This window comes from Zootoca vivipara, chromosome 12 (assembly GCF_965207765.1).
Source record: "Zootoca vivipara chromosome 12, rZooViv2.hap1.1, whole genome shotgun sequence".
NCBI classification, from domain to species: Eukaryota; Metazoa; Chordata; class Lepidosauria; order Squamata; family Lacertidae; genus Zootoca; species Zootoca vivipara.
Genome location: NC_142595.1, coordinates 9,590,245 through 9,616,532, shown reverse-complemented (window position 1 = coordinate 9,616,532; position 26,288 = coordinate 9,590,245). Strand labels below are relative to the sequence as shown.

The 26,288-nt window shown below is 48.1% G+C and overlaps 1 protein-coding gene across 1 annotated transcript in view; it reads right to left on the bottom strand.

The window, feature by feature from the left end:
• The window catches only part of CNTNAP1 (contactin associated protein 1), a 39,715-nt gene extending 14,618 nt beyond the window's left edge, over nucleotides 1-25,097 (bottom strand). Inside the window, exons 1-12 of the mRNA XM_060282269.2 lie at nucleotides 24,876-25,097; nucleotides 20,874-20,975; nucleotides 18,793-18,986; nucleotides 15,638-15,785; nucleotides 13,472-13,675; nucleotides 8,909-9,093; nucleotides 8,560-8,703; nucleotides 6,291-6,564; nucleotides 5,383-5,532; nucleotides 4,162-4,333; nucleotides 765-871; nucleotides 556-675 (exon numbers count right to left, since the gene is read on the bottom strand). Of these exons, the coding sequence (XP_060138252.2) occupies nucleotides 556-675; nucleotides 765-871; nucleotides 4,162-4,333; nucleotides 5,383-5,532; nucleotides 6,291-6,564; nucleotides 8,560-8,703; nucleotides 8,909-9,093; nucleotides 13,472-13,675; nucleotides 15,638-15,785; nucleotides 18,793-18,986; nucleotides 20,874-20,975; nucleotides 24,876-24,951 (1,876 nt within the window). The 5' untranslated portion in view covers nucleotides 24,952-25,097. The remainder of the gene's footprint in view (nucleotides 1-555; nucleotides 676-764; nucleotides 872-4,161; nucleotides 4,334-5,382; nucleotides 5,533-6,290; nucleotides 6,565-8,559; nucleotides 8,704-8,908; nucleotides 9,094-13,471; nucleotides 13,676-15,637; nucleotides 15,786-18,792; nucleotides 18,987-20,873; nucleotides 20,976-24,875) is intronic.
• Nucleotides 25,098-26,288: the final 1,191 nt, after the last annotated feature.

Genomic DNA, 26,288 nt, shown 5'->3' with positions numbered 1-26,288 from the left:
CTCTGGGGTTTCCCTTGGGGTTCCCACTACTCCTCTTCGGTCCAGCCAATTCCCCACACCTCTCATCTCCATTATGCTTCTTGCCTTTTCCATTTGCCATTTTTTCAAAGCGCTCTCTGCCGCAACACTTGTTGCTATTTAGACGAGCAGCAAAATACAACTGGTGATGTTTTTTTTCATGCAATGCCACATTCCATAAATCAGCAACAATACAGAAAAGCAGCGTTCCAGGAAAGGAAAGGGCGTTGCTTGCCGATATTCAGCACATAAAAATGATACACTACCCCTTTGCAAAATTTAGATGACAAGCTAAAGATTTCAATTGTAAAGCTTTCAGGTTCCGACACGTTCTCTTTCAACAGTTTTCGCACAGTGCCTGGCTGCTTGGGCATCTAAATAATATATTGGTATGGTCTGGCTTATTTTGCTCAGCGATGATGGCTTTGCTCTCTGCATATACTCCAAGGCTTCCTTTTCTTTTCGATGCTGTGCCTATTCCACCCTGCACTGAATGCCCCCTGATAAAGACCTGTATCCCACGCATTTCCCCCATACCTCGAATATCACAGTAGACGTAAAAAGGTTTCAGGGGCCCGCTGCCGTCCGGGTCAATGGTGTAGTTCCCAGACACCTTGCCGCTGAGTCGGTAGGCCTCACAGCTTTCCTTGTAAACGGCTGCAAGGTTAAGAAGGAAGTGAGGGGTCAGCGCTCGTGTGGTCAGCACCTCAAGCGCTCCCCTCCCCTCCCCATCCTCACGGCCTCACGTGTGTGGCAGGTCTCCCCCTTGTAGCCCGTCAAGTCGCAGATGCAGGTGAAGTCATCCCAGGACTGGATGCAGCGGCTTCCATGTTCACACATGTTGGGAGTGCACCTGGCATGACATGAGAAGCAGGCTGGCACCAGAGAAAGGGACTCCCCATGACAGCAGGGATCCAAGCCGCCTCCTCCTCGAGAGGTCCGGAGGGTGGCAACATGAGAACGGGGCCTTCTCTGCGGCGGCTCCCCGTTTGTGGAATGCTCTCCCCAGGGAAGTTCGCCTGGCGCCTTCATTATACACTTTTAGGCGCCAGGCAAAAACGTTCCTTTTTAACCAGGCCTTTGGTGGATTTGATTGACATCCTATGCCCTTTTAAAATGTGGTTGGGGGGTGGTTATTGGGTTGTTGTTTTCATTGTGATTATATATTTTGTGGTTTTGTGTTCTGTGAGCTGTCCCGAGACCTCCGAATACAGGGCGGAATATAAATTCAAGCAAGCAAGCTTCCTGGCACACCATCTCTTTTCTAGTTACAGGTGGGTAGCCGTGTTGGTCTGACGTAGTAGTCGAAACAAAATTAAAAAATTCCTTCCCGTAGCACCTTAGAGACCAACTAAGTTTGTCATTGGTATGAGCTTTCGTGTGCATGCACACTTCTTTTCTAGTTTGTTGGGAAGATAACTGCCACTCCTGAAACATAGAAAACTGCCCCGCAGGACCCCTCTAACCTGGCGCTTTGGACTTCACCTTTGGCAAAGCCAATACCCGCAGCAAGCTCATAGGCACGACATGATTGTGATCATGAATATTGTTTATTCCATTTACGTACCGCCCTTTGTTGAAAGATCACAGGGCGGTTTACAACATTAAAGCACGATGGCATTGCCAGTCCCCTTCTGTGGGACCTGCAACATAACATGGCAGTGTGGCACACTCCTGCCAGCTTGCCCTCCTTCCAGGAGACCCCATTCCATCTCCATTCAAGATTTTCAATTCTCCCACTGCCAGATACTGGCTACTGAACACCCTGGGCTAGTTTTGCCCCATTTGTGGTATGCAACACAAGCAGTCAAGTACATCACTTCCTGTTTGCCTAGAGTGGACACACAGGGGGGTGTTACTCCACAGCCAGGAGGACTTCCTGTCATACCTGGTCTGGAGCTTCCTCCCCCTGTGTGTGACCAGGTTGGTGGGCATGATTCTGGGAGACCCCATAAAAGGGGCTGGTCACACAGCCACCTCCCTTCTTCTTCCTCTTGATGCCAAGCTGCAAAGCTCTTGATACTGATGTATTTTGCTGTCTGCTGGCTCTTAGCCAGCAGGACATGGGCTCATTCCCATATGGGATGAACTCAAACTCTCTTCTGTAACTCTAAGCTAAAGCCTGCCTTCAGGGATCCAACTGTGAACTGAATGTGAGTAAACGTCTTATTACTTTTAAAAGAAGACTGTTGTGTCTTTATTCTTTTTGGGAGGGATAAAAGGGGACTCGCCAGGAACCAAACCCAAGCTGAACAAAGCCACGTTGGATTGCCTAAGTAAAGAGATTCAAACAAATCGACCAACTAGCTTCCTGCTATACAGTGGTGCCTCTACTTATGAATAACTCTACTTACAAATGTTTCTACTTACGAATTGAGCTCCGTCCGCCATCTTGGATGTGGTTTAGATAGGATTTTTTCTACTTACGAATTTTTAGATAGGGTTGCTTCGACTTACAAATTTTTTCTCCCAATGCATTCCTATGGGATTCGACTTACAAATTTTTTCGACTTACGAATGTGCGTTCGGAACGCATTAAATTCGTACGTAGAGGTACCACTGTATATATCGGGGAATGCACTCTGCTGCTGACTCACAAGCGTGAGTTAGGAAGGATACTATTAAATCCATATATCCTCTCCTACTATCTACAACATTCCCACACCTTTAACATTTTTTATAAAGAATCTGTGTGTTTCCCCAAGTTCCTTACCCTTTCCCTCCACTTTCATGATAATTCTAGATGGTCTTTTCCCCACCCTCGAAGGTTCTTTGAGATGGAGGCGATCAAAAAAAGAACTGTGTTGATATTTTAGCTGCGGGCAAAAGCTCCGATCTCTATAAACTGGAGCTATGAAGAGTTTGGATTTGATATCCCGCTTTATCACTACCCAAAGGAGTCTCAAAGCGGCTAACATTTTCCTTCCCCTTCCTCCCCCACAACAAACACTCTGTGAGGTGAGTGGGGCTGAGAGACTTCAGAGAAGTGTGACTAGCCTAAGGTCACCCAGAAGCTGTATGTGGAAGAGCGGAGACGCGAACCCGGTTCCCCAGATTACGAGTCTACTGCTCTTAACCACTACACCACACTGGCTCTCGACATCTGCTAGGTTATTTTCAACCCCTTTCCTGAGGAACAGGAGTAGGCATAGCACACAAGATGCACCTCCAAGTCCAGCGAGAACCATTTTTTTCCAAGCGTCCCCAAAAGCTTGCCGAGACCAGATTGAAAGATGCAAAAACATTTCTCCTCCATTTGCACAAGGAAGTCCACATCTTGTCTGCCTTCAAGATAACATAGCAAGGGAGCAGGCAGAAGAGGAAGGAACCTATTATCAGAGGCAAGCCAGAGTGGTTTTTCTCAAGAGTGAGAGACGCAGGAAGTTCTCCCAGGTGGGAGGCAGGACGATTCAACTCTCTGAGGCCTACATAGATATATTTATAATTTTATGAGGATCATATAAGGGTTATATGTATCTTACTTTCTTTTTTCTCTTTAGTTTTTTTCTGTTTGATTTATTATTCTTTTTAGTTTAGTTTGAATTTAATGCAAAATAAAAAAAATCCTTCAGTAGCACCTTAAAGACCAACTAAGTTTTTATTTTGGTATGAGCTTTTGTGTGCATGCACACTTCTTCAGATACACTGAATTAGAAGTCCCCAGTCTATCACCCATTTCCACCACCCCTCCCCACCCTTTCTCTACATATAAGCATCTGGGGACTTCTAATTCAGTGTATCTGAAGAAGTGTGCATGCACACAAAAGCTCATACCAAAATAAAAACTTAGTTGGTCTTTAAGGTGCTACTGAAGGAATTTTTTTATTTTGCTTCGACTCAGACCAACACGGCTACCTACCTGTAACTTGAATTTAATGGTCTATATTAAGTTGAAAACCTTCGATAATATTAAAAAAGGAAAACATTAAATGTAGTATGGGTGAGCTTTCCGGGTATCTCCCATGCAAGCAAGCACTGACCTGGACCCAGACCCCACACCCTCTCTGGGTTCCTACCATGCTATTTATAGAGGCTTGGCCCAAAGACACAGCAGGGAGAACCAGCTAGATCTCATCCCCTGCTCTTGCCAGCCGAAGCCACCATCTTCTGCCCAAGCCAGAATCGCCACTCTGGCAAGCGTACCTGTCTGTGATGCCGCACACGTTGAAGTACACCTCAAAGTACTTGCCGAGCCGGTGCAGACGGACCATGTCTAACTCGATGGGCTGCCGGTCCACACTGACCATCTGCATGCACCCATGGAAGGCCGTTTGGTTGGAGGCACAGCCAGTACGAGAGGCTGGCTTGGGGCACCCTAGGAAAGATGCAGGCGAAAAGAAGGGAGAAATTCCTCAGTTACATTTCACGAAACAGAAACCAAAAAAGGGAGTGGAGGAGGAAATAACGTGATACGCTTTGAGGCCCACCCCCCTTGCAGAATCCTTCCTTCATTTGCTCCCTTTGTATCGGCCTGAGATACCGTAGCTTACTGCCCCAGGCTGCTCATCTCCAGAGAATGCCACTGACCAAAGTCAACAGACTTTCTTTGAAAAAATCTTTTCTTTGAAAAAATCCAGTTGTTCATTCCAGCAACAGAAGAGGTGGTGGTTCATAAATAAGACATCAAGTGTAGTTTTTTGCCATTTGGCAGCAGAAGGTAGGTGGCATATGAACTGCAATGTTGGAAATGTCAATGAAATGAAGAAGAAGAAGAAGAAGAAGAAGAAGAAGAAGAAGAAGAAGAAGAAGAAGAAGAAGAAGAAGAAGAAGAAGAGGAGGAGGAGGAGGAGGAGGAGGAGGAGGAGGAGGAGGAGGAGGAGGAGGAGGAGGAGGAGGAGGAGGAGGAGGAGGAGGAGGAGGAGGAGGAGGAGGAGTTTGGACTTGATATCCCGCCTTTCACTCCCCTTAAGGAGTCTCGAAGTGGCTCACAATCTCCTTTCCCTTCCTCCCCCACAACAAACACTCTGTGAGGTGAGTGAGGCCAAGAGGCTTCAGAGAAGTGTGACTAGCCCAAGGTCACCCAGCAGCTGCATGTGGAGGAGCAGGGAAGCGAACCCAGTTCTCCAGATTCCGAGTCCCACTCGGACGCAGAGGTGACAGGATATAGGAGAGACGTAGGGGGTGGGACTTTACTTGGAGCAATGCCATTATCTAGGGGAGACTGCATTCCTTCATGTCTCTCTGTGAAAATCAATAAATTACGTGGTAAGAACTTTTATTGTTTCTCTTCTTGGCTGCTACCGTGGGAGGGATAGGAGTCCACAAAACCTGACAGCTGCCTATTAGTTAACCCACCGTCAGCCCACCCTCTTGGGGGGAAAATGACCAGTTCCCCCTTTCACCCTTAACCAGCCCAGAACCCACCTCCAAAGAAGTACTGGTTCCCCGTGCGCAGCTGAATGTCTCTGTCAACGCGGAAGCTGGCGTCATTCTGGTCATCGATGGTGATGACGGCCATGGTTTCACGCACCATCAAGGACACTGAATGCCAGAAGCCATCATTCAGGCGATATCCTGTGGATGGAGGGATACAAGGGGATAAGGCTCCGCAGACTCCTCGTGTTGGAGCCATGGGTCTTCACATCTAGCGCCACTAAATCCCACAACGAAATATGTGCTACCTTGAGTGATTCTGATGATACAATGCAACAGAATGCATAATTTTTCAAAACAAAAACAAAACCCCAATGGCACATTTGGTTGCATTCCTCTGTTTTGCCTCCAGGGCAGGCATTTTAAAGTTTCACCTCAAAGCAATTACAGTGGTACCTTGGTTCTCAAACTTAATCCATTCCGGAAGTGCGTTCCAAAACCAAAGCGTTCCAAAAACCAAGGCACACTTTCCCGTAGCAAGTAATGCAAAAGGGACTAATCCGTTCCAGACTTTTAAAAACAACAGCAATTTAACATTAATTTTACTATCTAAGCAGGAGAGCACTGATCCATAAAATGAAAGCAATAAACAATGTACTGCAGTCACACAATCAATCCATCAGTAGCTGAACTGGGTTCCACACAGTCACAAAAACAAAAGAAAGCTGCAAAAACACAAAATAAATAGCAAAAACAGACAGACCTCAGCGCAGCACTCGGAATGGAAGTGTGGCACTCGGAACGGAGCACTTTTCGGCTTCCGAAAAAGGTTCGCAAACCGGAACACTTACTTTCGGGTTTGCAGCGTTTGGGTTCCAAGTTGTTCGACTACTAAGCCGTTCGAGAACCAAGGTACCACTGTAGAAGAAAACCGTCCCCCCTCCGTCCCCTCCTCATACCTGCTGCAAACTCCAGCTTCTTGGTCTTCGTTTTGGTTTTTGGCTGAGCAATGGTCACGTTGATCTGCCCGTCGCTCAGCACCATTTCGAGCCAGCCGAGGTCGTCTGCAAAGGACGTGTACATGAGCAGCCCCACAACGTCCCAGGAGCGGAAGCTGAAGCTGACCGCCAGCTGATTGCGCCGCGGGTACCCGGGCACTTGCAAGAAGTTGTTGACCCCGGCAAAGGTGAAGGGGAACAAGAGATTGTCCCGACAGTAGTCGCCCAAATGTCCCTGCAACAAAGGAGGAGACAGCTAAGGAGGTGGCTTGGTTGCTGTTCCATCACAGCAGGGCCATATGTTCCTGTGACGGCACTGCGCAGCAGACGGGACTTATTAACAGGCACACAACTCTGCAGGTTGCAAATCTCTGGCTTCTTTTGGAATAAAATTAATGTTTACATGGTTTTGGTGCTAAGAACAGGGCAATGCCTGAAGTAGAAGTAGCCTCAGAAGTAGATGTGGTGTAACTCCACTCGGAGTTCTCATTCCATTTACTCCTTCGACTTTCTTTCTTTTCTTTTCTTTTAAATATGATTTTTATTCAATTTTATGTTTTACGATTTCAGATAAACATTTTACATACTTAAGGTGTTAATGACTTCCCTTCTTCTCTTTCTGTGGTTCATTTTACAGTACGTATCTTATATCCCTGCATATTTTACAAAAACTATACCAATCGGTTTTCCATTATTGCATCCACCAAAACTTAGTTACACTGTTGAATTTATCTTAGTGCTGCCAGCGTTTTCACCTGTGCACAGTAATTATTTTCCATATATTACATAAACGTTTTCCAATCTTCTTTAAATGTATGTTCTTCTTGTTCTCATCTTCTATATGTTAAGTCAGCAAGTTGTGCATATTTTGCCAATTTAAGTTGCCAGTCTTCTCTGGTTGGGACCTCGCTCATTTTCCATTTTGGGGCTAACGAAACACGGGCCGCAGTTGTTGCATACATAAATAACCTTTTCTGAGACCTGGCAATTTCAGTGCTTTTGACTTTCTTTCATCTGCAAACTTTGTAAAACAAAAGCATCCAACATCCTTTACGTGTCCTGACTTTGCAGGAGGTTTTTTCTTTAAAAAATAACCTCCATCATCTCAGCAGGAAAATGTCAATAATGTCAACTGCTGCTCAGAGCCTCAAACTTCAAAATGCAATCGCAACATACATGCAACATTTAGCAAGGAATAAGGTTCCACCCTTATCTCCTAGGCATTCTAAATAATAATATACCCTGTGAGAAAGCAAATATCTTCATGTATGCATCAACAGCCGCAAGATTGTTAATTGCGAGTAAGTGGGAAAGTGTAAACATCCCGACAAAAGAAGAATGGATTGATAAAATATGCGAATATTTAGAGCTAGCAAAACTGACTGATATAATTCGGCATAAATCTAAAAATAAAACTCAAAAACAATGGGAGTGTCTAAACAAATATCTAGGGAAACAAGGTCTGGGGGCAAAAGTCTGGCTGTGTTTAGAATAACCTTACTGGAATTGGCAAACGGGAGAAAATGGATTTTATGTGGGAAAATAATCTAAGACAAAGATAACAAAATACATATATATATGTATTTAGTTAAATTACTGTATGGAGTAGCGGTGGAAGTCGAAAAAGCTGTACAAGGCTATACCAATTTCTTGACTCTTTCCTTTTTTCTTCTTTTTTCTTCTTGTTTTACTGTATTATTCTTTTCTCGCTCTTTCTATTTTCTTTTCTTCTTCTTTTGTAAGATCTTTTTTTACATACAATAAGATATGGTTATGTAATTAATTTCTGAAGATGTATATGTATGATTGGTTTGGGGGGTTTTGTATGCTTTTTATTTGAATATATCAATAAAGGATTTTTAAACTTTTTTTTTTTAAAAAAAAAGGGTCCACCTTTCTGTTCAGGCATTTTTCTTACAGCTGCAGCCATACACTTTATACAGCATTGTCCTTTTCTCTCTCAGTTGCTCCCCACTGAACAGCTGATGGGCAGCAGACCCAGAGGAAAATATGTCTGGGGGCTGAATTTGCAGGCATAAAAGTTTACTTGCTTCTGAATTTACTAGAGAGCGAAAATAACAGAGGGCTGCATGGTCAATGCGAGCCTCATAAAAGAATAAGTGTAGGCCCTAGAGTCCTGCATTTGGACTGTTTTAAGCTGCTTCCGCAGTCTCAGCAAACATCTGCAACAGAATTTTTGCACAGACCCCAGCAACACGTTCATCCTCACCTCGATCCTAATAGATGGTTTACGACGTCTTGCCAAGTTGCTGATATAGACCAAATTGTAGGCAATGTTTTCCATGCAGCCGCGGAAGTTTGGCCGATAGACAAGGCGCTGCTTCTCATAGTTCATTATTCCCCCAAAGAAGATCTGCAGAAGTCAAGAAAACCCAGAGGGGATCAAATATGTAAGGCTGGGAAACACTGAAGGGTCCCAGCAGGGACCACTGCCATGCAGAAAGGGAGAAGAGCAAGTTTCAATTTGGGGCTTAAATTTAAAATCTCCAATCAGGGCATCGCAAGTGCAAACCCCTGGCAGAGCTGTGAGCAGCTTCCCACCATGCCATCCCAATCACCTCTTTGTCCAGGTCAAGCTGATCAAACTCTCCGTTAAGGCGGAACTGCAAGACCTCCCCGTCCAAGCTGAAATTGACAAATCGCCTGTAGCGGTCGATGCGAACTTGGTGCCAGTGTTGGTCATCCAAGAGACTTCCCAATTTCATAACCGTCTCCCCTCCGCTCATGTTTAGTGAGCTGTTGCCTGGGGAGAAGAAACAGCATGTCAACAGGATGCTGGCGATGTTGTCCGCAGAAGAGCAGAGCCAAGTCATTCGAGTTCTTTCAGTGCCCCTCTAAAATCCAACTTTGGGCCTTGTTTATTTGGTGAGCTGTTTTTTTGTACTGGAAGTAAGTTCCCAGAAAACTGAGCAAAAGGTCAATTTTGAAGCTGCAACTCAGGAATTTGGGTGGCTGAAGAACACTGTTCCAGGAAAGCTGCAGATCTCTGAATCGAAGAACTTTTTAAACAGCTCCAACAGCTTTTAGGGTGTTTAAAACTGTTTTTATTTTTAAAATTTACATTGTCATGTTTTTAATTGTTTTTTGTTTCCTTTTCAAACAGCATTATTTGTTTGCCACCCTGGGCTTTTTGGGGAGGAAGGGCAGGATACGACATCAAAACAACCAGTGAACTAAAGAAAAGTTAATACAATAATAGACCATTAATATAACAATATATTATTCTATTATTTATTTAATATCTGCAGGTGTGGCAGTGGATGTGTGATGGACTGCAGTCTTGCCTTTATGAAAGCCGATAAACTGAAGTTCAATCCAGCTAAGACTGTTAGTGGGTGGTTCCCTATACTCCCTCTGAAGGAGCAGATAAGATAGCTTGTGGGTACTCCTGGATCCTTTGCTGTTGCTTGAGGCTCAGGTGGCCTCGGTGGTGCAGACTGCCTTCCATCAGCTTTGGCTGGTGGCTCAGCTGCGCCTCTATCTGGACAGGGATAGCCTAACTTCTGTTGTCTATGCTCTAGTGGCCTCTAGGCAGTGGAAGACAGGAGTGCCTGGCGTGCTCTGGTCCATGGGGTCATGAAGAGTCGGACACGACTAAACGACTAAACAACAACAACAACAAGGTTGGATTAGATCTTCTCTTGTACACTATTTACTACAAAGCTCGATGACTAAGCTCTTTAGAGACGAAATGTCAGATTACCGGCACGTCCGAGCACTGAACCACTGATATATTACAAATGGACCATTTATTACCACGTTTGCCATTGTTCGAGATAAAATCTATTTTGGAAAGAGAAGACATGAGCACTGAACCACTGACATATTACAAGGGAACTCTTTATTTACTGTGTTTGCTGCTGTTCAAGATAAAACCTATTTGGGAAAGAAACTACTTTTGCCATTTTTGGGGATGTTTATTGTTTGTTTACAGAAACAGTGGTACCTCAGTTGTGGAACATAATGCATTCCGGAACACTGTTTGACTTCTGAAAAGTTCGGCAATGGAGGCGCAAAGGGCAGTCAAAAATTTCAATACAGTCGTACCTCAGGTTACGTATGCTTCGGGTTGCGTACTTTTCGGGTTACGTACTGCACAAACCCGGAAGCGTTTACAGTCATACCTTGGTTTAAGTACGCCTTGGTTTGAGTAGTTGTACTTCCGGGTTCGCCCCACGCGCATGCGCAGAAGCATTATGCGCAGTTTGTGCATGCTCAGAAGTGTTCTGCGCAGTTTGTGCATGCTCAGAAGTGTACTGCGCAGTTCACGCATGCGCAAAAGCGCGTTTTCACAATTTTTCAGGTTATGTACTTTTCGGGTTACGTACCGCACCCCAGAACGAATTAGGTATGTAACCCACTGTAGAGAAATTTGGGGGGGGGGAATGCAGAGGGAGCCGTTCAACTTCCAAGGCATGTTTGAAAACGGAAACATTTACTTCCAGGTTTTCGGCGTTTGAAAACCGAAATGTTTGGCTTCCGAGATGCTCGAAAACCGAGGTACCACTGATATTATCTTGCATCTATTCATGGGTGTGGCAGATGTGGGTTGCAATTTCGAAGGGCCAAAGAAGTGTGGGGCCCTTACTCCAGCCAGCTTTATCCTCCACAGATGCTTTCTCCCAGCTAAGCTCACTTTTGGTATCAAGAGTTTAGCTGAGATAAAAGTACCTGGGGAGATGGAAGCATGGGGATGAAGGGCAGCAGAAAGGTTTGGCATGCACCCATCCACCCATTCGCATGCCCTTTAAATTTCTCTCACAAATACACCCATTTCACATGCAAATGCGGCGCTCACATTGAAAGATGAAAGTCTATCAAGTTTATGTCCTTTCAGCTCAAGATCATCTCTACTTAGCCTGAGCTGCTTAGCAGGCTCAGCTGCCAACGCCTTGCATGCCGACATTGCAAACTGCAGCACCTCTGCCAGAAAGCTTCACAGGAGAGGTCTGCTAAACGAAATCTTAAATCTCAGCACCCTAAAACATGCCTTCATTCTGCTTCTGCCTTTGGCTGCCTAGTATGATGGGTACTTGGAGGGCTACCAAGAAGGCAGAATGCTCAGTCATGTCTGATCATCTCTTTCAAGGGAGGGGCAGAAGGCTCTAGAAACTGTTTCCTGTTCAGATCTAGACACAAATAGAAGAAGGCTGGGTATTTAAAATACAAAAGTTCTCTAGATGTCCGCCATGCCGAAGCAGAGAGGTGACATTTTCCCTCGAATGCACAAGTTGAGGAAAGATTGCTACGGAGCAGTAGAGCATGAGGCGCTTCATCTCAGGGTTGTGGGTTCGAGCCCCACATTGGGCATTGTAGGGGGTTGGGCTAGGTGCCCCATGGGGGTCTATTTCCAAATCTACAATTCCATGATTCTATGTGCCTGTCCTGCAATTGGCTGAGATCAGTAACGTAAAGCCTGCTAGACACAAAAGATCGTAACAGGGTCTTTATGTTCCTACAACCGACTCCAAAGGTGACCAAAAGTGTCATATTTGCCTAGCACCCTGTGGGGTTTCTACCAACATCAGAAGTGACTATAAATAGTAAGATTTTAACGTATCAATATACAATATATTAGTATTTTATTTTCCTCTTGATGGTGCCTACTCATTGTGTCTCTCACTTTGCCCTTTTCTTCAATATGACACTTAAATAAACTTCTTAATTGGATTTCTGGGCTGCACTGGTTTCTAGACACACTCAAGGTCTATTTGTCATCCTGTGCTGCTTGGATCGCACGGGTTGACGTATCTATGGATCAGACAGAAAGTTGGAGGCAGTCCCTCTACTCTTGAGTATTATTATTATTATTATTATTAATCTATTACATCTGTTGGTCGCTTTATCTTGCCCAGAGCAACCCAAAGCGATTTGCAACCACCATAATAGACAACCATTAGGAGGGCAGGGAATATGATGCAGGGTTGGTAGAAGGGCCACCTGTTTCAGGTATCTGCTCAGTTCCAATATATGCTAACTGTACATTTCTAAACAAATTCTAAACTAGCAAGTCTCCCATGTGCTTTCTCATCCAAATTCTGGCACTGCTCCTCAATAAACCCCAGCTCCGAGGGCCTTCTGGTGGTTCCCTCACTGTGAGAAGTGAGGTTACAGGGAGCCAGGCAGAGGGCCTTCTTGGTAGTGGCGCCCGTCCTGTGGAATAATAATTTTATTTATTTATTTATACTCCACGCAACTGGGTTTCCCAGCCACTCTGGGCGGCTCCCAAAAGAATATTAAAAACACGTAAAACATCAAACATTAAAAACTTTCCTAAACAGGGCTGCCTTCAGATGTCTTCTAAAAGTCAGATGCAGTCATACCTCATGTTACGTCTGCTGCGGGTTACATCCTTTCGGGTTGCGCTCCGCGCCGAACCCGGAAGTACCGGAACGGGTTACTTCCGGGTTCGGCGCGCGCGCATGCACAGAAACGCTAAGTCGCACTTTGCGCATGTGAGGAAGCGCCGGATCACAACCCATGCGTGCATCCCGCACAGATCACGTTCGCAACCCGAGCGTCCACTGTAGTTGTTTATTCCCTTGACATCGGAAGGGAGGGCATTCCACAGGGTGGGTGCCACTGCCGAGAAGGCCCTCTGCCTGGTTCCCTGTAACCTCACTTCTCGCAATGAGGGAACCGGCAGAAGGCCCTCAGAGCTGGACCTCAGTGTCGGGCCAGAACGATGGGCGTGAAGACGCTCCTTCAGGTACACTGGAACGCCCACCCATTAGATGTCAAGGAGATAAAAAAAAAACTACACAACTTTTAGAAGACATCTGAAGACTGCCCTGTATGGGGAAGGTTTTTAATATTTGATGTTTTATTAGGTTTTTATATGTGTTGGAAGCCGGAGCAACCCAGCCAGATGGGCAGGGTATAAATAATAAAATCATTGTTGTTATTGTTGTTGCCGTCAGTTGTTTAATCTCACACCAAACAAGGATATTCACAAATTAGTTATGTCACAACTGCAGATCTCCACCCAGGTACCCAATCACTGCCTTAGCCGCTTGTCACCAACTCCCACCAGCGTGGTCAATGGTCAGGGATGATGGGACTTGGAGCCCAGCAGGAGGGCACCATGTCGCCTATCTCTGAGTTGGGACTTCCAAGCTCACCAAGGCTTATGCTGAAGACCAGTTGGGCCTGCTGCAGTTCCAGGCTGATGTAGTCGCCCTGGGCCCCCGCCGCGTACATTAAGATCCCCTCGCGTTCCATCGTCTTGAAGTTGAACCCGAGCATGTCTTGGACGGTACGGACCGTTCTGGTGCGGAACTTGTAGGCAATGGCATCGTCGCCATCGAAATATAAGACGTCAGACTCTGCGGGGAAGAGGAGAAAAGCAGTTGCACAGCTGCTTCCAGTCGAGTCTCTATTCCAACTATGACGGTACAATAGTAGCTGGTCCCATTGCCAATGCAATCCCAAATTAGACCCACAGGACCCTGGCCAGTGCAAAGTTTGCTTGGATGTGACTCCTAAGAGCCAGCGCCTCAGTTACTAAGCTGTATTTTCATCTCGGGTTGCAATAATTTCCTTCCGCTCCCAAGAATGGCTCTCCCCATCTTATCTAGCTCTCTCTCCTCAGCCCTAGATATGTCACACCTCGAAGACATCTGAAAAAGCACCCTCTTCCCCCTCCCTGCCCAGTTTGCTAAGCAAAAACAAACCAATTTCCTCTTTTAACCAAAGATTGGAGGAGGGGGTGGAATCAATTTCCAAACTGCTTCTCAACAAACACAATTTATTTTGTGTATGTGCTATGATTATAGGTTTTTTTTTGGTAATGTAAAAAAGTAAAAGGGAGTCGTGTTGGTCCGTAATCTCAAACACTGTTTTTTGTGACAGTACTCACTAGTACACAATGCTGTCACTGCTCTCTGTTTCCACTGCTCCTGGTAACTATTTTGTGCTGGCACCCACAACACTTGGATCAAAATATGAGTACCAGCACCTCCTTCATTTTTTTAATGAAAAGCACTGCCTATTAGGGAAACATATTTATCAAGGCAAATAAAAACACTGGGCATGTTCAAAATGTACAGTGGTACCTCTACTTACAAATAACTCTACTCACGAATTTTTCTACTTACGAATGGAGCTCCGTCCGCCATCTTGGATGCTGTTTAGATAGGATTTTTTCTACTTACGAATTTTTAGATAGGGTTGCTTCAACTTACGAATTTTTTCTCCCAATGCATTCCTATGGGATTCGACTTACAATTTTTTTTGACTTACAAATGTATGTTCGGAACACATTAAATTCGTAAGTAGAGGTACCACTGTATTAACAAATGTCTTGCCCTAATGTAGACTTCGGAATTTCAGAGCCCAAAGGAAAATACAGTGGTACCTCTGGATACGCACACCTCCGGTTGCGCATCCTTCATGATGCGAACATGGCAAACCCGGAAGTATTTTGCCGGGTTTCACTGCGCACACATGCGCAGAAAAAGTCCCTCTGGTTGCGGAAACCTTGGGATCCAACCGGAGCTCTGGAACGGATCCTATCCACAACCAGAGGTACCACTGTAATCTGAATAGAAAGATAACACACTGCAGATATTTTCGGGCTGTCCCCCACAAATCTTCTTTTACTTGGAAGGTATAAATAGCATCCAAGTATTTCACGTTTCTGTGAAGCAGTTGTTTTTAGAATGCCGTGGAATGTTAGCATGTGTTTTTATCTGGTTTTTAGCTTATTCTTGATATTTTTGAATGTCACAAATAGGGTTTGTTAAACGATTTTTTTACTGATAATGCTCATACCTGCCAAGTTCCTGCCGGAAAAATAAGGGATCGGCAGACCAGAAGTAGCACTGCCGCCATTTTGGAACTGGGCGGAGCATGCTCAGAAGCGACTTTCGATGCTGCTCTGCCCAGTTCCAAAATGGCCACCGTGCCGGAAGTCGCGCTGCGGCCATTTTGGAACTGGGCAGAGCAGCATTGAAAGTCGCTTCAGAGCATGCTCCACCCATTCCAAAATGGCCGCCGCGCCAGAAATCGCTTCTGCGCATGTCCAGAGACTCCAGACATGCGCAGAAGGAGCCTCCCCCGGCCACTAAGCAAACTGGGGAAAAAATAATAATCCGTTTTTCCAGCTGGGAACGGCTGGAAAAACGGGGGTTTCCCGGGGAATACGGGAGACTTGGCAGCTATGATAATGCTACTGCTTCATCCTTTTCATAAACCGCTTTGGGGTTTTATCACAAGGGAGGGGCATTGTACATAAATCTCGTGTTGGGGAAATAAAAATGAAATAAAATGAAGCTCGAGTCACTTACGGTAGTAGCAGCCATAAAGGCCCACACGTAAGCCAATGGAACCATGTGGATTCCAGGCCACAGGAATGATGCGGAGGTACCGAGCCAGGATGGGGTGATGCAGGTTGTGGAGGGCCACGCCACTCGCGTTCACATTGCCAAAAAAAGTCTGCACAAGGGGAAACAAAGTGGTGATGGGAAGAGAAACTTCTCAAGAGCAGCAGCACGATCAGCCACAGGGGGCTGTCTTCCTAGGCACACCAACACGTTGTGGATTTCAGAACTAAGAGCCAAAAGGAGGGATGAGAAATTAAGGCAACAGAATGCCAAATCTCCAGGCAAGGGCATTTTTTTCTTCCCATGTAGGAAGTCCCAGGCTCGTTCCTTGCCATTTGCCATGGAAAGGAAATTTGGGTAAAGCCTCTGCCCAAGACCAATTGGGAAAAGACATATTTATTTTCAATATTTACGAGCCACTTTTCACGGTAATGGCACAAGGCAGCTTCTGTACAGTATTATGATGCGGTTCAACGCAAACAAGTAAGAGCAAGCCAACTTACCAAGTCGTCCTTCTACATAGTAATAATAATATAATAATAATTTACTATTTATACTGCGCCCATCTGGCTGGGTTTCCCCAGCCACTCTGGGCGGCTTCCAGCAAAATATTAAAATACAATGATTCATCAAATATTAAAAGTTTCCCTAAACAGGGCTGCCTTCAGATGTCTTCTAAAAGTCAGGTAGTTGTTTATTTCTGTCACAGGAGGTGTGTTGTGACTACTCTAAAGTAACGACTCTCCCAACCGTTGCCTTTTCATTCTTTTATTGTGTGCAAGCTATTTACAGTGCTAGCTCTGTACAGGATACATCCAGTTAGTCTGACGCAGAACCCTGGAATGCTGGTTCCTGCGTTTTCTTCCAACATAAGAGTCTGGGAATCCCTTGCTTCCTCCGACATAATTCCGGAACCGGAGGGAAAGGTCTTCTTTCCATGTTTTCCTTCCTCCCCTTTTCCCTCTCTCTCTCTTCCTCTCCCAAGCGGAGCAGTGGCTCTGCGACCCTGCCAGAGCCATGTCCCCTACTTCCTGCTTCCCCGCTATACTCTTCTCCCTCTCCGCTGTAGCTAGTACTGGGGGAAGAGCTGCTTCTCAGGATGGGAGGGGGCTGTCTGTAGACCCTGTCCCTCACAATTTCTTTGACATCTAGTGGGAGGGCGCCACTACCGAGAAGGCCCTCTGCCTGGTTCTCTGTAATTTGGCTTCTCGCAGGGAGGGAACCGCCAGAAGGCCCTCGGAGCTAGACCTCAGTGTCCGGGCTGAACAATGGGCATGGAGACGCTCCTTCAGGTATACTGAACTGAGGCCGTTTAGGGCTTTAAAGGTCAGCACCAACACTTTGAACTGTGCTTGGAAAAGTACTGGGAGCCAATGTAGGTCTTTCAGTACCGGTGTTATGTGGTCTTGGTGGCCACCAGCCATAACAGCAAAAGACTCCCTCAAGCCCTTTATAGGGGCACAACACATATTTTTTTAAATAGAAAGTCATCTGTAATAGACAAGTCTTGAATGTCTGCTTAAGGTCCTACAAAGATAGAGCCACCCACATCTCACCGGGAGGCAATTTCATTTTGGGAGGTGGGGCTACTGGTGAAAAGGCCATGCCCACTCCAGCCAAACTGATGCACTGATACAAGGAGGACCTTCAAGGCTGATGTTAAAGCAGGGATAGCCAATAGGGCAGCCTCCAGATGTTGTGGACTGCAATCCCCATCAGGCCCAGTCAGCACGGCCAAATTGTAGGATAACCAGCCTCATATAACCAACATGCTTAAGTCTAATTAATGCATGAAGGGGTTAATACCATAGAGTAAGCTGTCCTGCCAGGCTTAGCTATGTTCACTTCCCCTTACCTTGGGAAGGACTATGTAATCAAGCCTTTGTTCAACCTTAGTCTACCTGAGAAGCTCTCTGCGTCAAGAGGTTTGAGCTGGTTGCTCCAGCTCAACCGCATGGCTCTCATAAGCCACTCTTGACTTCCTACTCCAATAATTTAGGAACTTTCACCACTTTGTAGCTCAGCCAAGCTATACCGTCTGCACAACTTTCTGAAGTACATGAATCTGACCTTTGGAGAGTTGATAAGTAAACCATTTTTTAACTTATCGAACGTGTGGTCTTTTTCTATGCTGGTGGAAGTGAGAAACTTTGGAAGGAATTTGGAAGGGCATAATTTAAAGTCTATATTTCCATCTTTACTTTATGACTTTAAATCTCTGCTGGGGTTCTCTCACCAAAGAGTACTTGCCCCAGATCTGGATCTTGGCATCCAGGGTATTCTCCTTTCTATATATGTATTTTGAACCAACACATATATTTGGGGTGGTGGGAACTGGCGGCTAAGCAAAACGAGTGTGGGCAGGGACCCAGGTGGCACTGTGGGTTAAACCACTGAGCTTAGGGCTTGCTGATCAGAAGGTCGGCAGTTCGAATCCCTGTGATGGGGTGAGCTCCCGTTGCTTGGTCCCAGCTTCTGCCAACCTAGCAGTTCGAAAGCACGTCAAAATGCAAGTAGATAAATAGGAACCGCTACAGCGCGAAGGTAAACGGCGTTTCCATGTGCTGCTCTGGTTTGCCAGAAGCGGCTTTGTCATGCTGGCCACATGACCTGGAAGCTGTAGGCCGGCTCCCTTGGCCAATAATGCGAGATGAGCGCGCAACCCCAGAGTCGGTCACGACTGGACCTAATGGTCAGGGGTCCCTTTACCTTTACCTAAAGATATGGGCACAGAATCTACAACAGGTGATTCTAGAGGGTAAGTTTGGGAATTTCTACATAGTAGAGGATTGTTGTTTTCAATAGCTACAAATCATGAAGAAAACTGCGTAGCCACTGCAAATCCACAAATAGGAAGCTGAAAAGGCTGGTTTTCACACCTGTGGTGCCCAAGTAGGAAAACACAGCAGTTCTGGAGCCAAGAAGTGGAATAAACGAGAGGGACTTTTCAGGTGGAATTACCTAATGACCCTTCAGTATAGGCGTGGGGAACTATTATATCCCCAAAACCCTTATAGGCCAGGTTTGGCAGGCAGGTGGCCACCCACCAGACACCTGATGCCACAATGTTGCCCCCCCCCCCCGCAGTTGGAGGATAGGGACAGAAACTCCTCTCTCACCCAATTGCTCCCTTGTTGAAAGTAAGGCTTCCAGTTGCTGGGGTGGTCCCCATAGAGCACAATGTAGCGTGTCACCCAGTTGTAGCTATTGAAGGTCCCCTGAGTGGCGATGGCATTGATTCGGCATTTCTTGGTCAGGTCAATCTGCAGCCACGGTTGCTTGTCTTGCGGGTCGGGAGACCAGCCTCCGGCACCTAAAAGAAAGTGGGGAGGACAAAAATACGGGAAACGGTTGCTTTTGTGGAATCCTAGAATTGTAGTCCAACCCTCTGCAATGAAGGAACTCTACCCATGAACCACCCTGGCTGGGCTCGAACCACCAAACTTCTGGTTAACATCCAGACTTTCTGCACTTTCTGGAGCGGAACTACAGACACGCAACACCACACATAGCTCCGCCGGGCATGTCCTGGGGCTCTGATCGCAGCCAAATGGCTCAGGTAGGGATCCCCTGACCCTACCAAACTTGCTTGGACTCCAGTTCCCAGCAGCCCCAACCAACATGGTCAATGGTCAAGGATGATGGGCACAGTATAATAACACAGTAGTAGCGTGTTACAGGGACGTGGGTGGCGCTGTGGTCTAAACCACAGAGCCTAGGGCTTGCCGATCAGAAGGTTGGCGGTTCAAATCCCCACAATGGGGTGAGCTCCCGTTGCTCAGTCCCTACTCCTGCCAACCTAGCAGTTCAAAAGCACGTCAAAGTGCAAGTAAATAAATAGGTACCGCTCCGGCGGGAAGGTAAACGGCGTTTCCGTGCGCTGCTCTGGTTCACCACATGACCCGGAAGCTGTACGCCGCGCTCCCTCGGCCAATAAAGTGAAATGGGCGCCACAACCCCAGACTAGACCTAACAGTCTGGGGTCCCTTTACCTTTACCTTGCATTACGTAACCCTCTGGTTACGTAAACTTCAGGATACGAACGCGGCAAACCCGGAAGACTTCTTCCAGGTTTCTCTGCATGCGCATGCGCAGAACCGCTCTACTGCGGCACTTGAATGTGCAGAACAAGCAGCTCCGGTAGAGAAAACCTCGGGATCCAACCAGCGCTCCGGAACGGATCCCATCTGCAACCGGAGGTACCACTGTAGTAGTAGTAGTAATAATAATAATAATAATAATAATAATAATAATAATAATAAATTTATAGCCCTCCCATTTGACTGGGTTTCCCCAGCCACTCTGGGCGGCTCCCCACAGAATATTAAACAGAATAAAACTTCAAACATTAAAAACTTCCCTAAACAGGGCTGCCTTCAGGTGTCTTCTAAAAATCAGATAGTTCTTTATCTCCTTGACATCTGAAGGGAGGGTGTTCCACAGGACGGGGGCCACCACCGAGAAGGCCCTCTGCCTGGTTCCCTGTAACTTCACTTCTTTCAGGTAGGGAACACCAGAAGGCCCTCAGAGCTGGACCTCAGTGTCCGGGCTGAACAATGGGGGTGGAGATGCTCCTTTAAATATACTGAGATGAGGCCATTTAGGGCTTTAAAGGTCAGCATCAACACTTCGAATTGTGCTCAGAAACATACTGGGAGCCAAATTAATAGATTTAACATACTTATTAAACAAATGTAATACACAAACAGATATATGTGCTTTCATAAACAATGCATAACACACACAAAAATAAATTTATAAAGCTTTAAAGATTTTACCCCCCCCCCCCGAATGTTGCTAAGGGACACCCAAAAAGGCCTCGTGGGCCACATGCGTGGGTTGGACCAGCCTAATTTAGTGTGACAACCACAAGCACAAATCCAACATTTAAAGACCACCCGGTGGCTGGATCCAGTATAGCAATCGTCGCCTACAAGGGACACATTCCACTGTCATCCTTTGCTCATAGCTGCCAAGTTTTCCCTTTTCTCGCGAGGAAGCCTATTCAGCATAAGGGAAAATCCCTTTAAAAAAGGGATAACTTGGCAGCTATGCCTTTGCTTGTGAACCACCTTGGGACAGCTGGCCAGTTTAGGAAGACAGTCAACAAAACTCAATGGGCCACTGGCTTAGTCTTGCATTTGTTAATGCTACTGAGCTGGAGAAAGCGTGAAGTCTGCCCCCTCCGTGATGAACTCACCATAAATCCGAGCGAATGTGGCAGCGCGGAAGATGCTGGATCGGGAAGATGCTCCGAGATTCCAAGTGTAGAGGGGGCCAACCAGTTCATGGTCACAAGTCCCTGCAGGGATAGGAGGAAGAATGTAGTCTTTCGAAAGGGGGCACCTGCCCAAGGTGCGGCAATACATTATTGCAATGTACATTTCCTTTTTTACATTACGCTTAATGGTCTTGAAATTCTGTAAGTCGCTTGGATGCTCCTTATTCTGCAAGTGACTTATAAATTGAAATCGGCATCATAATCAGGGGTGCCAACTTGAATTAAACATTGGAGGCAGTGCCGTCTTAAGCATATCCGGCGCCGTGGTGCAGAAGGGGCAGGGGGCGACGTTCTTGGCGCCCCTCCCCGCCCCCTGCGCTGGGCAGCTTGAGGCTCACTTGCCGTGCGGGCTTCCTCAGCAGTCCCGCTACTGCTGCGGGGCGGGCAGGAAGGAGAAGGGCGCTGTATAGCTTTGTGTGCCACCGCCAGTGCTCAGCATGCCCTCGCAGCTGTTCCCAGTCGGTCCTGGACTCCCGCTGATGGGTGTCCCTGATGGGCGGGCGCCGTGGTGCAGGGCACCAGTAACCCTAATGGGTAAGATGGCCCTGATTGGAGGGGCCAGGCAAGCCCTGCATAACTGGTCACACAATGCAGCACACACCCCATTTGAATAGCAACGCCCATCAATTTGGGGTGGGTGAGTGACCCCCTCAAATATTTTATGGGCACGGGCGAAGGGACCTCCAGCCCCTAGGAGTTGGCTCCTATGGTGAGCTTGATGGACTAATGGCGAGACTCTGTTTGAGGCTGCTTCCTATGTTTTTAAATCCATCTAAGGTTGCAGTCCTCAACATACCAGAGAGTTAAGTTCCACAGTGGGACTTACTTCCAAAGCAGGTCTACTCAGAAATGCTTGGAGGGCAGTAAACTTACTGCCACATGTATGTGTAATAGCTGTTCTTAATTATTTATTTTATTGATTTATAAAATTTACCAGTGGTCTCAGGGTGGGCTTCGACAAATCAAATTATCACCCTCCTCAATTGCTCCCTTGCCAAATGCCAGCCATAATATATCTACACCATTCTCTGATTCCTCATTTAAAATTAACCATACCCCCATTCATTCCACTGATAACATTCCAAATTATAGACAGAGGCAATTCCTCATAGGCTCGGGGAAAGAGAAACATATTTACTTAGTGCCAAAATCCAGCCAGTGTTGACAACCGCCTCGGGACAAGGGAGTACTCCATGGTTCCACCACTGAGAAGGCCCTGTTCCAGGCTCTGGCCAACCGTACTTTGTTTACTGCTGGCATGGCCAACAGGACCTCCGTGGCAGTTCGCAGGCAGAACAGTTTAGGGAGCACCACTCTTTGAGACAGCAGAGTCCCATCTTCTCCAGGGCTTTACAATTTTAAGCCAGCGTCTTGAATTGGGCTCAGTGATGAATTGAGCAGCTAACGAATTCGAACTCATGCCATGGCGCTCTGCACTAGCTGCAGTCTCCACACCATCATCAAAGGAAGCCCTACACAAAGCGCACTGCAGTAGCCAGGGCCGGCTCTAGGTAGACCCCCGGTGGCGCAGGGCACCACGGCGCCGGCCCGCCAGGAGGGTGCCGCGAGCTGCACCCGCCCGCTGGCCGGCCGACCCGCCGGTTCGACGTGCAGCTGCGCCCACGGCAACCGCGCTGTGCCCGCCCGCCCGCCGTGCAGCAGCGCCCGCCCACCGCGCTGGGAAACGGGGCGGGGGGCACCGGAGGGATGCATCGCTCCACGGCGCCAGGGGCGCTTAAGACGGCCCTGGCAGTAGCGAAGGAAAGGCACTCCAGACATGCTCAGATGATACGCTATCACTAACTCCCATGTAAAGCAGGTTCCAGGGCAGAACCCCCGCCAGATTAAGCTGCATGCCTCTAAAGTTCAGTTTTCTTGGATGTCAGCGGCCAAGACCAAGCGACAAAGTGAGGAGTTCCTGTTTTCCTTCCAGAGATGGCAAGGCAGGCAGGCAGGCAGCACACTGAGCCTGTCAACAACAGTTTAACAGCAGCAGCAGCAGAGCTATCCACCGGCTCCCTCCCTCCAGGTTTATTATTTTTTTCCCCCTTCCACTGCGGAGAGTGGCTGGCACGCCCTTGCAGGCTCAGCTCCTGCCTGCCTCTATCTGCTAAAGAGCAAAATGGGGAAGCCCTCTCTCGTCAGCACCAGGCCACCAGCTATGAGACAGCAGAACAAGGCTTCGAGAAACAAATGGCCGGGAGTGCAAGGAAGAGGGACACACTTGAGTTCCCTGAGCTAGAGATGCACATTACATCAAGGACAGATGCAGGAAGCCATTGACCTGCCCAAGGAGGGGGGGGCACATAACAGGCATCGCACCCACCACCCCAGGCAACCTTCCAGCAAACTCACTAGTGCAGAGCTCTCTGGTGGAGTAGAGGAACCCCAAACTCCCCCCCCCCAACCCTGTTATAAAATGAAGAGGGGAGCCATAGATAAGTGTAGCAGTCTGCAGAATCATCACACACACCCAAAAAAAGCAGATGCAGAAGAAACGACCCAAGACCTGTGACCTGTTTTTGCAAGGCCCTGCATGGTGGGGTGAGGGGAGCAGGGGGCTGGCTTTGTCCTGCCCTCCCGGAGCACCAATGTATGGAACAGGTTCCAGGCTCTCAGTCATCCTCACAAACAAACTGTGCAGCCTAAGAAAAAGTGTATATGTGTGTGTTCAGGTGGAATAAACAACCATTCCCTGCATGGGCGCAGGCGGGGGGGCAGGAGGGGGGAGTTGCCCCCCCCAGAAGCAGGGCCGCTGGCCAGCCTGCCCCGCTGCCCGGTGCCGTCTCCCTTCTCCCTGGCTGGCTGTGGGGCGGGTGGAGGGAAAGCCAACCCCGGCGATCGCGGGGGGGAGGAGGGGATTGGAACAGCCCGATTTCGGGCTGATCCTGGCGCCCCCTGCCGATTGCGGAGGGGAACGGAACAGCCCGATTTCGGGCTGATCCTGGTGCCCCCTCGCCCCTGAACGACCATGGCTTTCCTTGCCCCACTGTGGCCCCTCCCCTCCCATGCCTTGCCCCCGCCCCTTGCCCCCCCTAATTTTGATCCTGGCTACGCCCCTGATTCCCTGGGCTTCTGTCTTGAGAGAGCCCAAGACACACACTCGCCAAAGAGCAAAGTGGGGATGGGGTACTGTTAGGAAGCTGCTGCTGAGGTCCAAATCTGTCGTACTGAGTCCCAGATCCCTTGCCCCTCTTTTGGAAAAGGCAGCAACAACTTTGAATGCTTTAGCAAAAAAAAAATTGCCACTGCAAAGGGCACTGCTACCAGCCCCCAGCCCCTTTAATTTGCTCAGCGACCTAAATGTGCATCCACACGTGCCGATCCGCAGGCGCAAAGGTTACGCCAAATCAGGGCCTGTGCCCCGGGTCTCCGGGAGACCTAGTAGCCGGGAAGCGTTGGAAGGAAAGACGCTTTCTCTACAGCTGGCAAGGATACCAATCAACCTCCAGCCCCAGCTCCGCCCGGCAGCTCCCCAAGTCCGGATTCCTTCCTTGCTAACATGGGATAAACACTCTGACCTGGGTGACGGGGCAGGGGGGATGGGGGAAGAGACGGGGAAGGGGACCCAGGCGTCCTGTGCCAGACGACCCCGCCGCAGAAGCCTCTCCTGAGTGGGTTTCGAGGGATGGGGTGGTGGTGTCTCCCCTACGAGCGCGCGGCACAAATCCCGCCCGCTCCCGAGGTCCCCAGGGAGCCGTTCCCAGCACCCAAGACGCCGCAGCCCACGCGCAAACCTCGCACATCGCCGCAAGCCCCTCTCCCCAAATGTTGCGCGCTACGCCGCGCGCCCCGGAGCGCAGTCCGCCTTGTCCGCCCCGTGACCTTTTTCCCCTCTCCCCCCCCCCGGCCCGATCCGGGCTGCTTCTTCTGCCGCAATGCAGGTGCCGCCACCTCCGCGCCAAGTCCCGGGACACTCACGCCAGAACCAGCCTCCGTGGCTGGGCTGCAGGAGAGCGGCGGCGGCGAACACGAAGAGGATGGCGCGGTCGCCCATGCTGCAGCCGCGGCGCGGGCTGCTTCAGTGCGCTCCCGAGACCAGCCGCCTGGCCATCGCCGCCGCACGTGCGCCCCTGCCCGCCTGCGCCTGCCGCTGGCCTGAGCAAGCCAGTTGCGCGCGCCTCCGACGCGTGGAGCTGGAGCGAGCGCTGGCGCGCCTCCGCCCGGGAGCAGCCGACGGCCTCTCTCTCTCCGCGGAGCTGATCGTTCCCGCCCTTTAGGGGGAAGAGCGCTCTGCACAGGGTCAGAGGTAGGGTGGCCACCTTTCTTCTGGCCAAATAGAAGACAGGGCGGACGATTTTCCTTTTCCTCTGGTGCATAGCTGCCAAGTTATCCCTTTTTTAAAGGGATTTTCCCTTATGCTGAATAGGCTTCCTCGCGAGAAAAGGGAAAACTTGGCAGCTATGCTGAAGTGACTTCAACGCGATCCATTACAATCTCTTGCAGCCTTATACAAGGCTGGCCCCTCTGGAATTTGTCACACACACACACATGAATTTATGAATTTGTCTGTGCTTGGCTACCCAGAGCTTAAATACATGATCTTTCAGAGTCCTTTTTGTTGGGGATAATTCAGACGGAAATTCCCAGGTGTCAAAAAAGGTTATTTATGCATGCCCACTACTGCGGCCTGTGTTTTGTTAGCCCAAAAATGGAAAACGAGCGGTCCCAACTAAAGAAGAATGGCAACTTAAACTGATGAAATATGTGCAGACCTAACATATAGAATAAGAGAACAAGAAGAACACACCTTTGGAGAAGATTGGAAAACGTTTATTGAATATATGGGAAATAATTGTGCACAGCTGAAAACGCTGTTTTCCTTTCCAGCAGATTTTTATATTTCTCCCAAACTCTATACAGATTCTTCCTAAGAATATGGTTCATAAAACTCTTATAAATTTTTGCCTTCCCATACCAAAGACATGCATGCCAGCTGAGTTCTAAGTCATGACCACCCAAGTCCAGGATGTCTGCGTTATCCAGTCTAATCCATTCTTTTAACCAACACAAACAGAAGCAGTCTTTCTTCGCCAGGAATGGCCAGAGAAGCGTAGGGCTTCGGCTCAGTGGCATTGAACTAAAGATAACCGGCGTTCCACGCTGGAGAATCTGTGCGTCCGCTCTCCCCATGTTGTTGGACTGCATCCCGCTACCACAGTCATTTCAAGGCTAATGGGAGTTGTAGCCCAATCTGGGCTGCTGCAGAGCCTCCCTCAGCCATGGTGTTTAATGGGGTAAAGAAAGCATTTGGCGCATGCCTCGCAGTACCCTGCCTCTTAAATTAGCCCAGGACTGAACGCTGGCGCAGAAGCCTTTAGGGCAGGAGTAGTT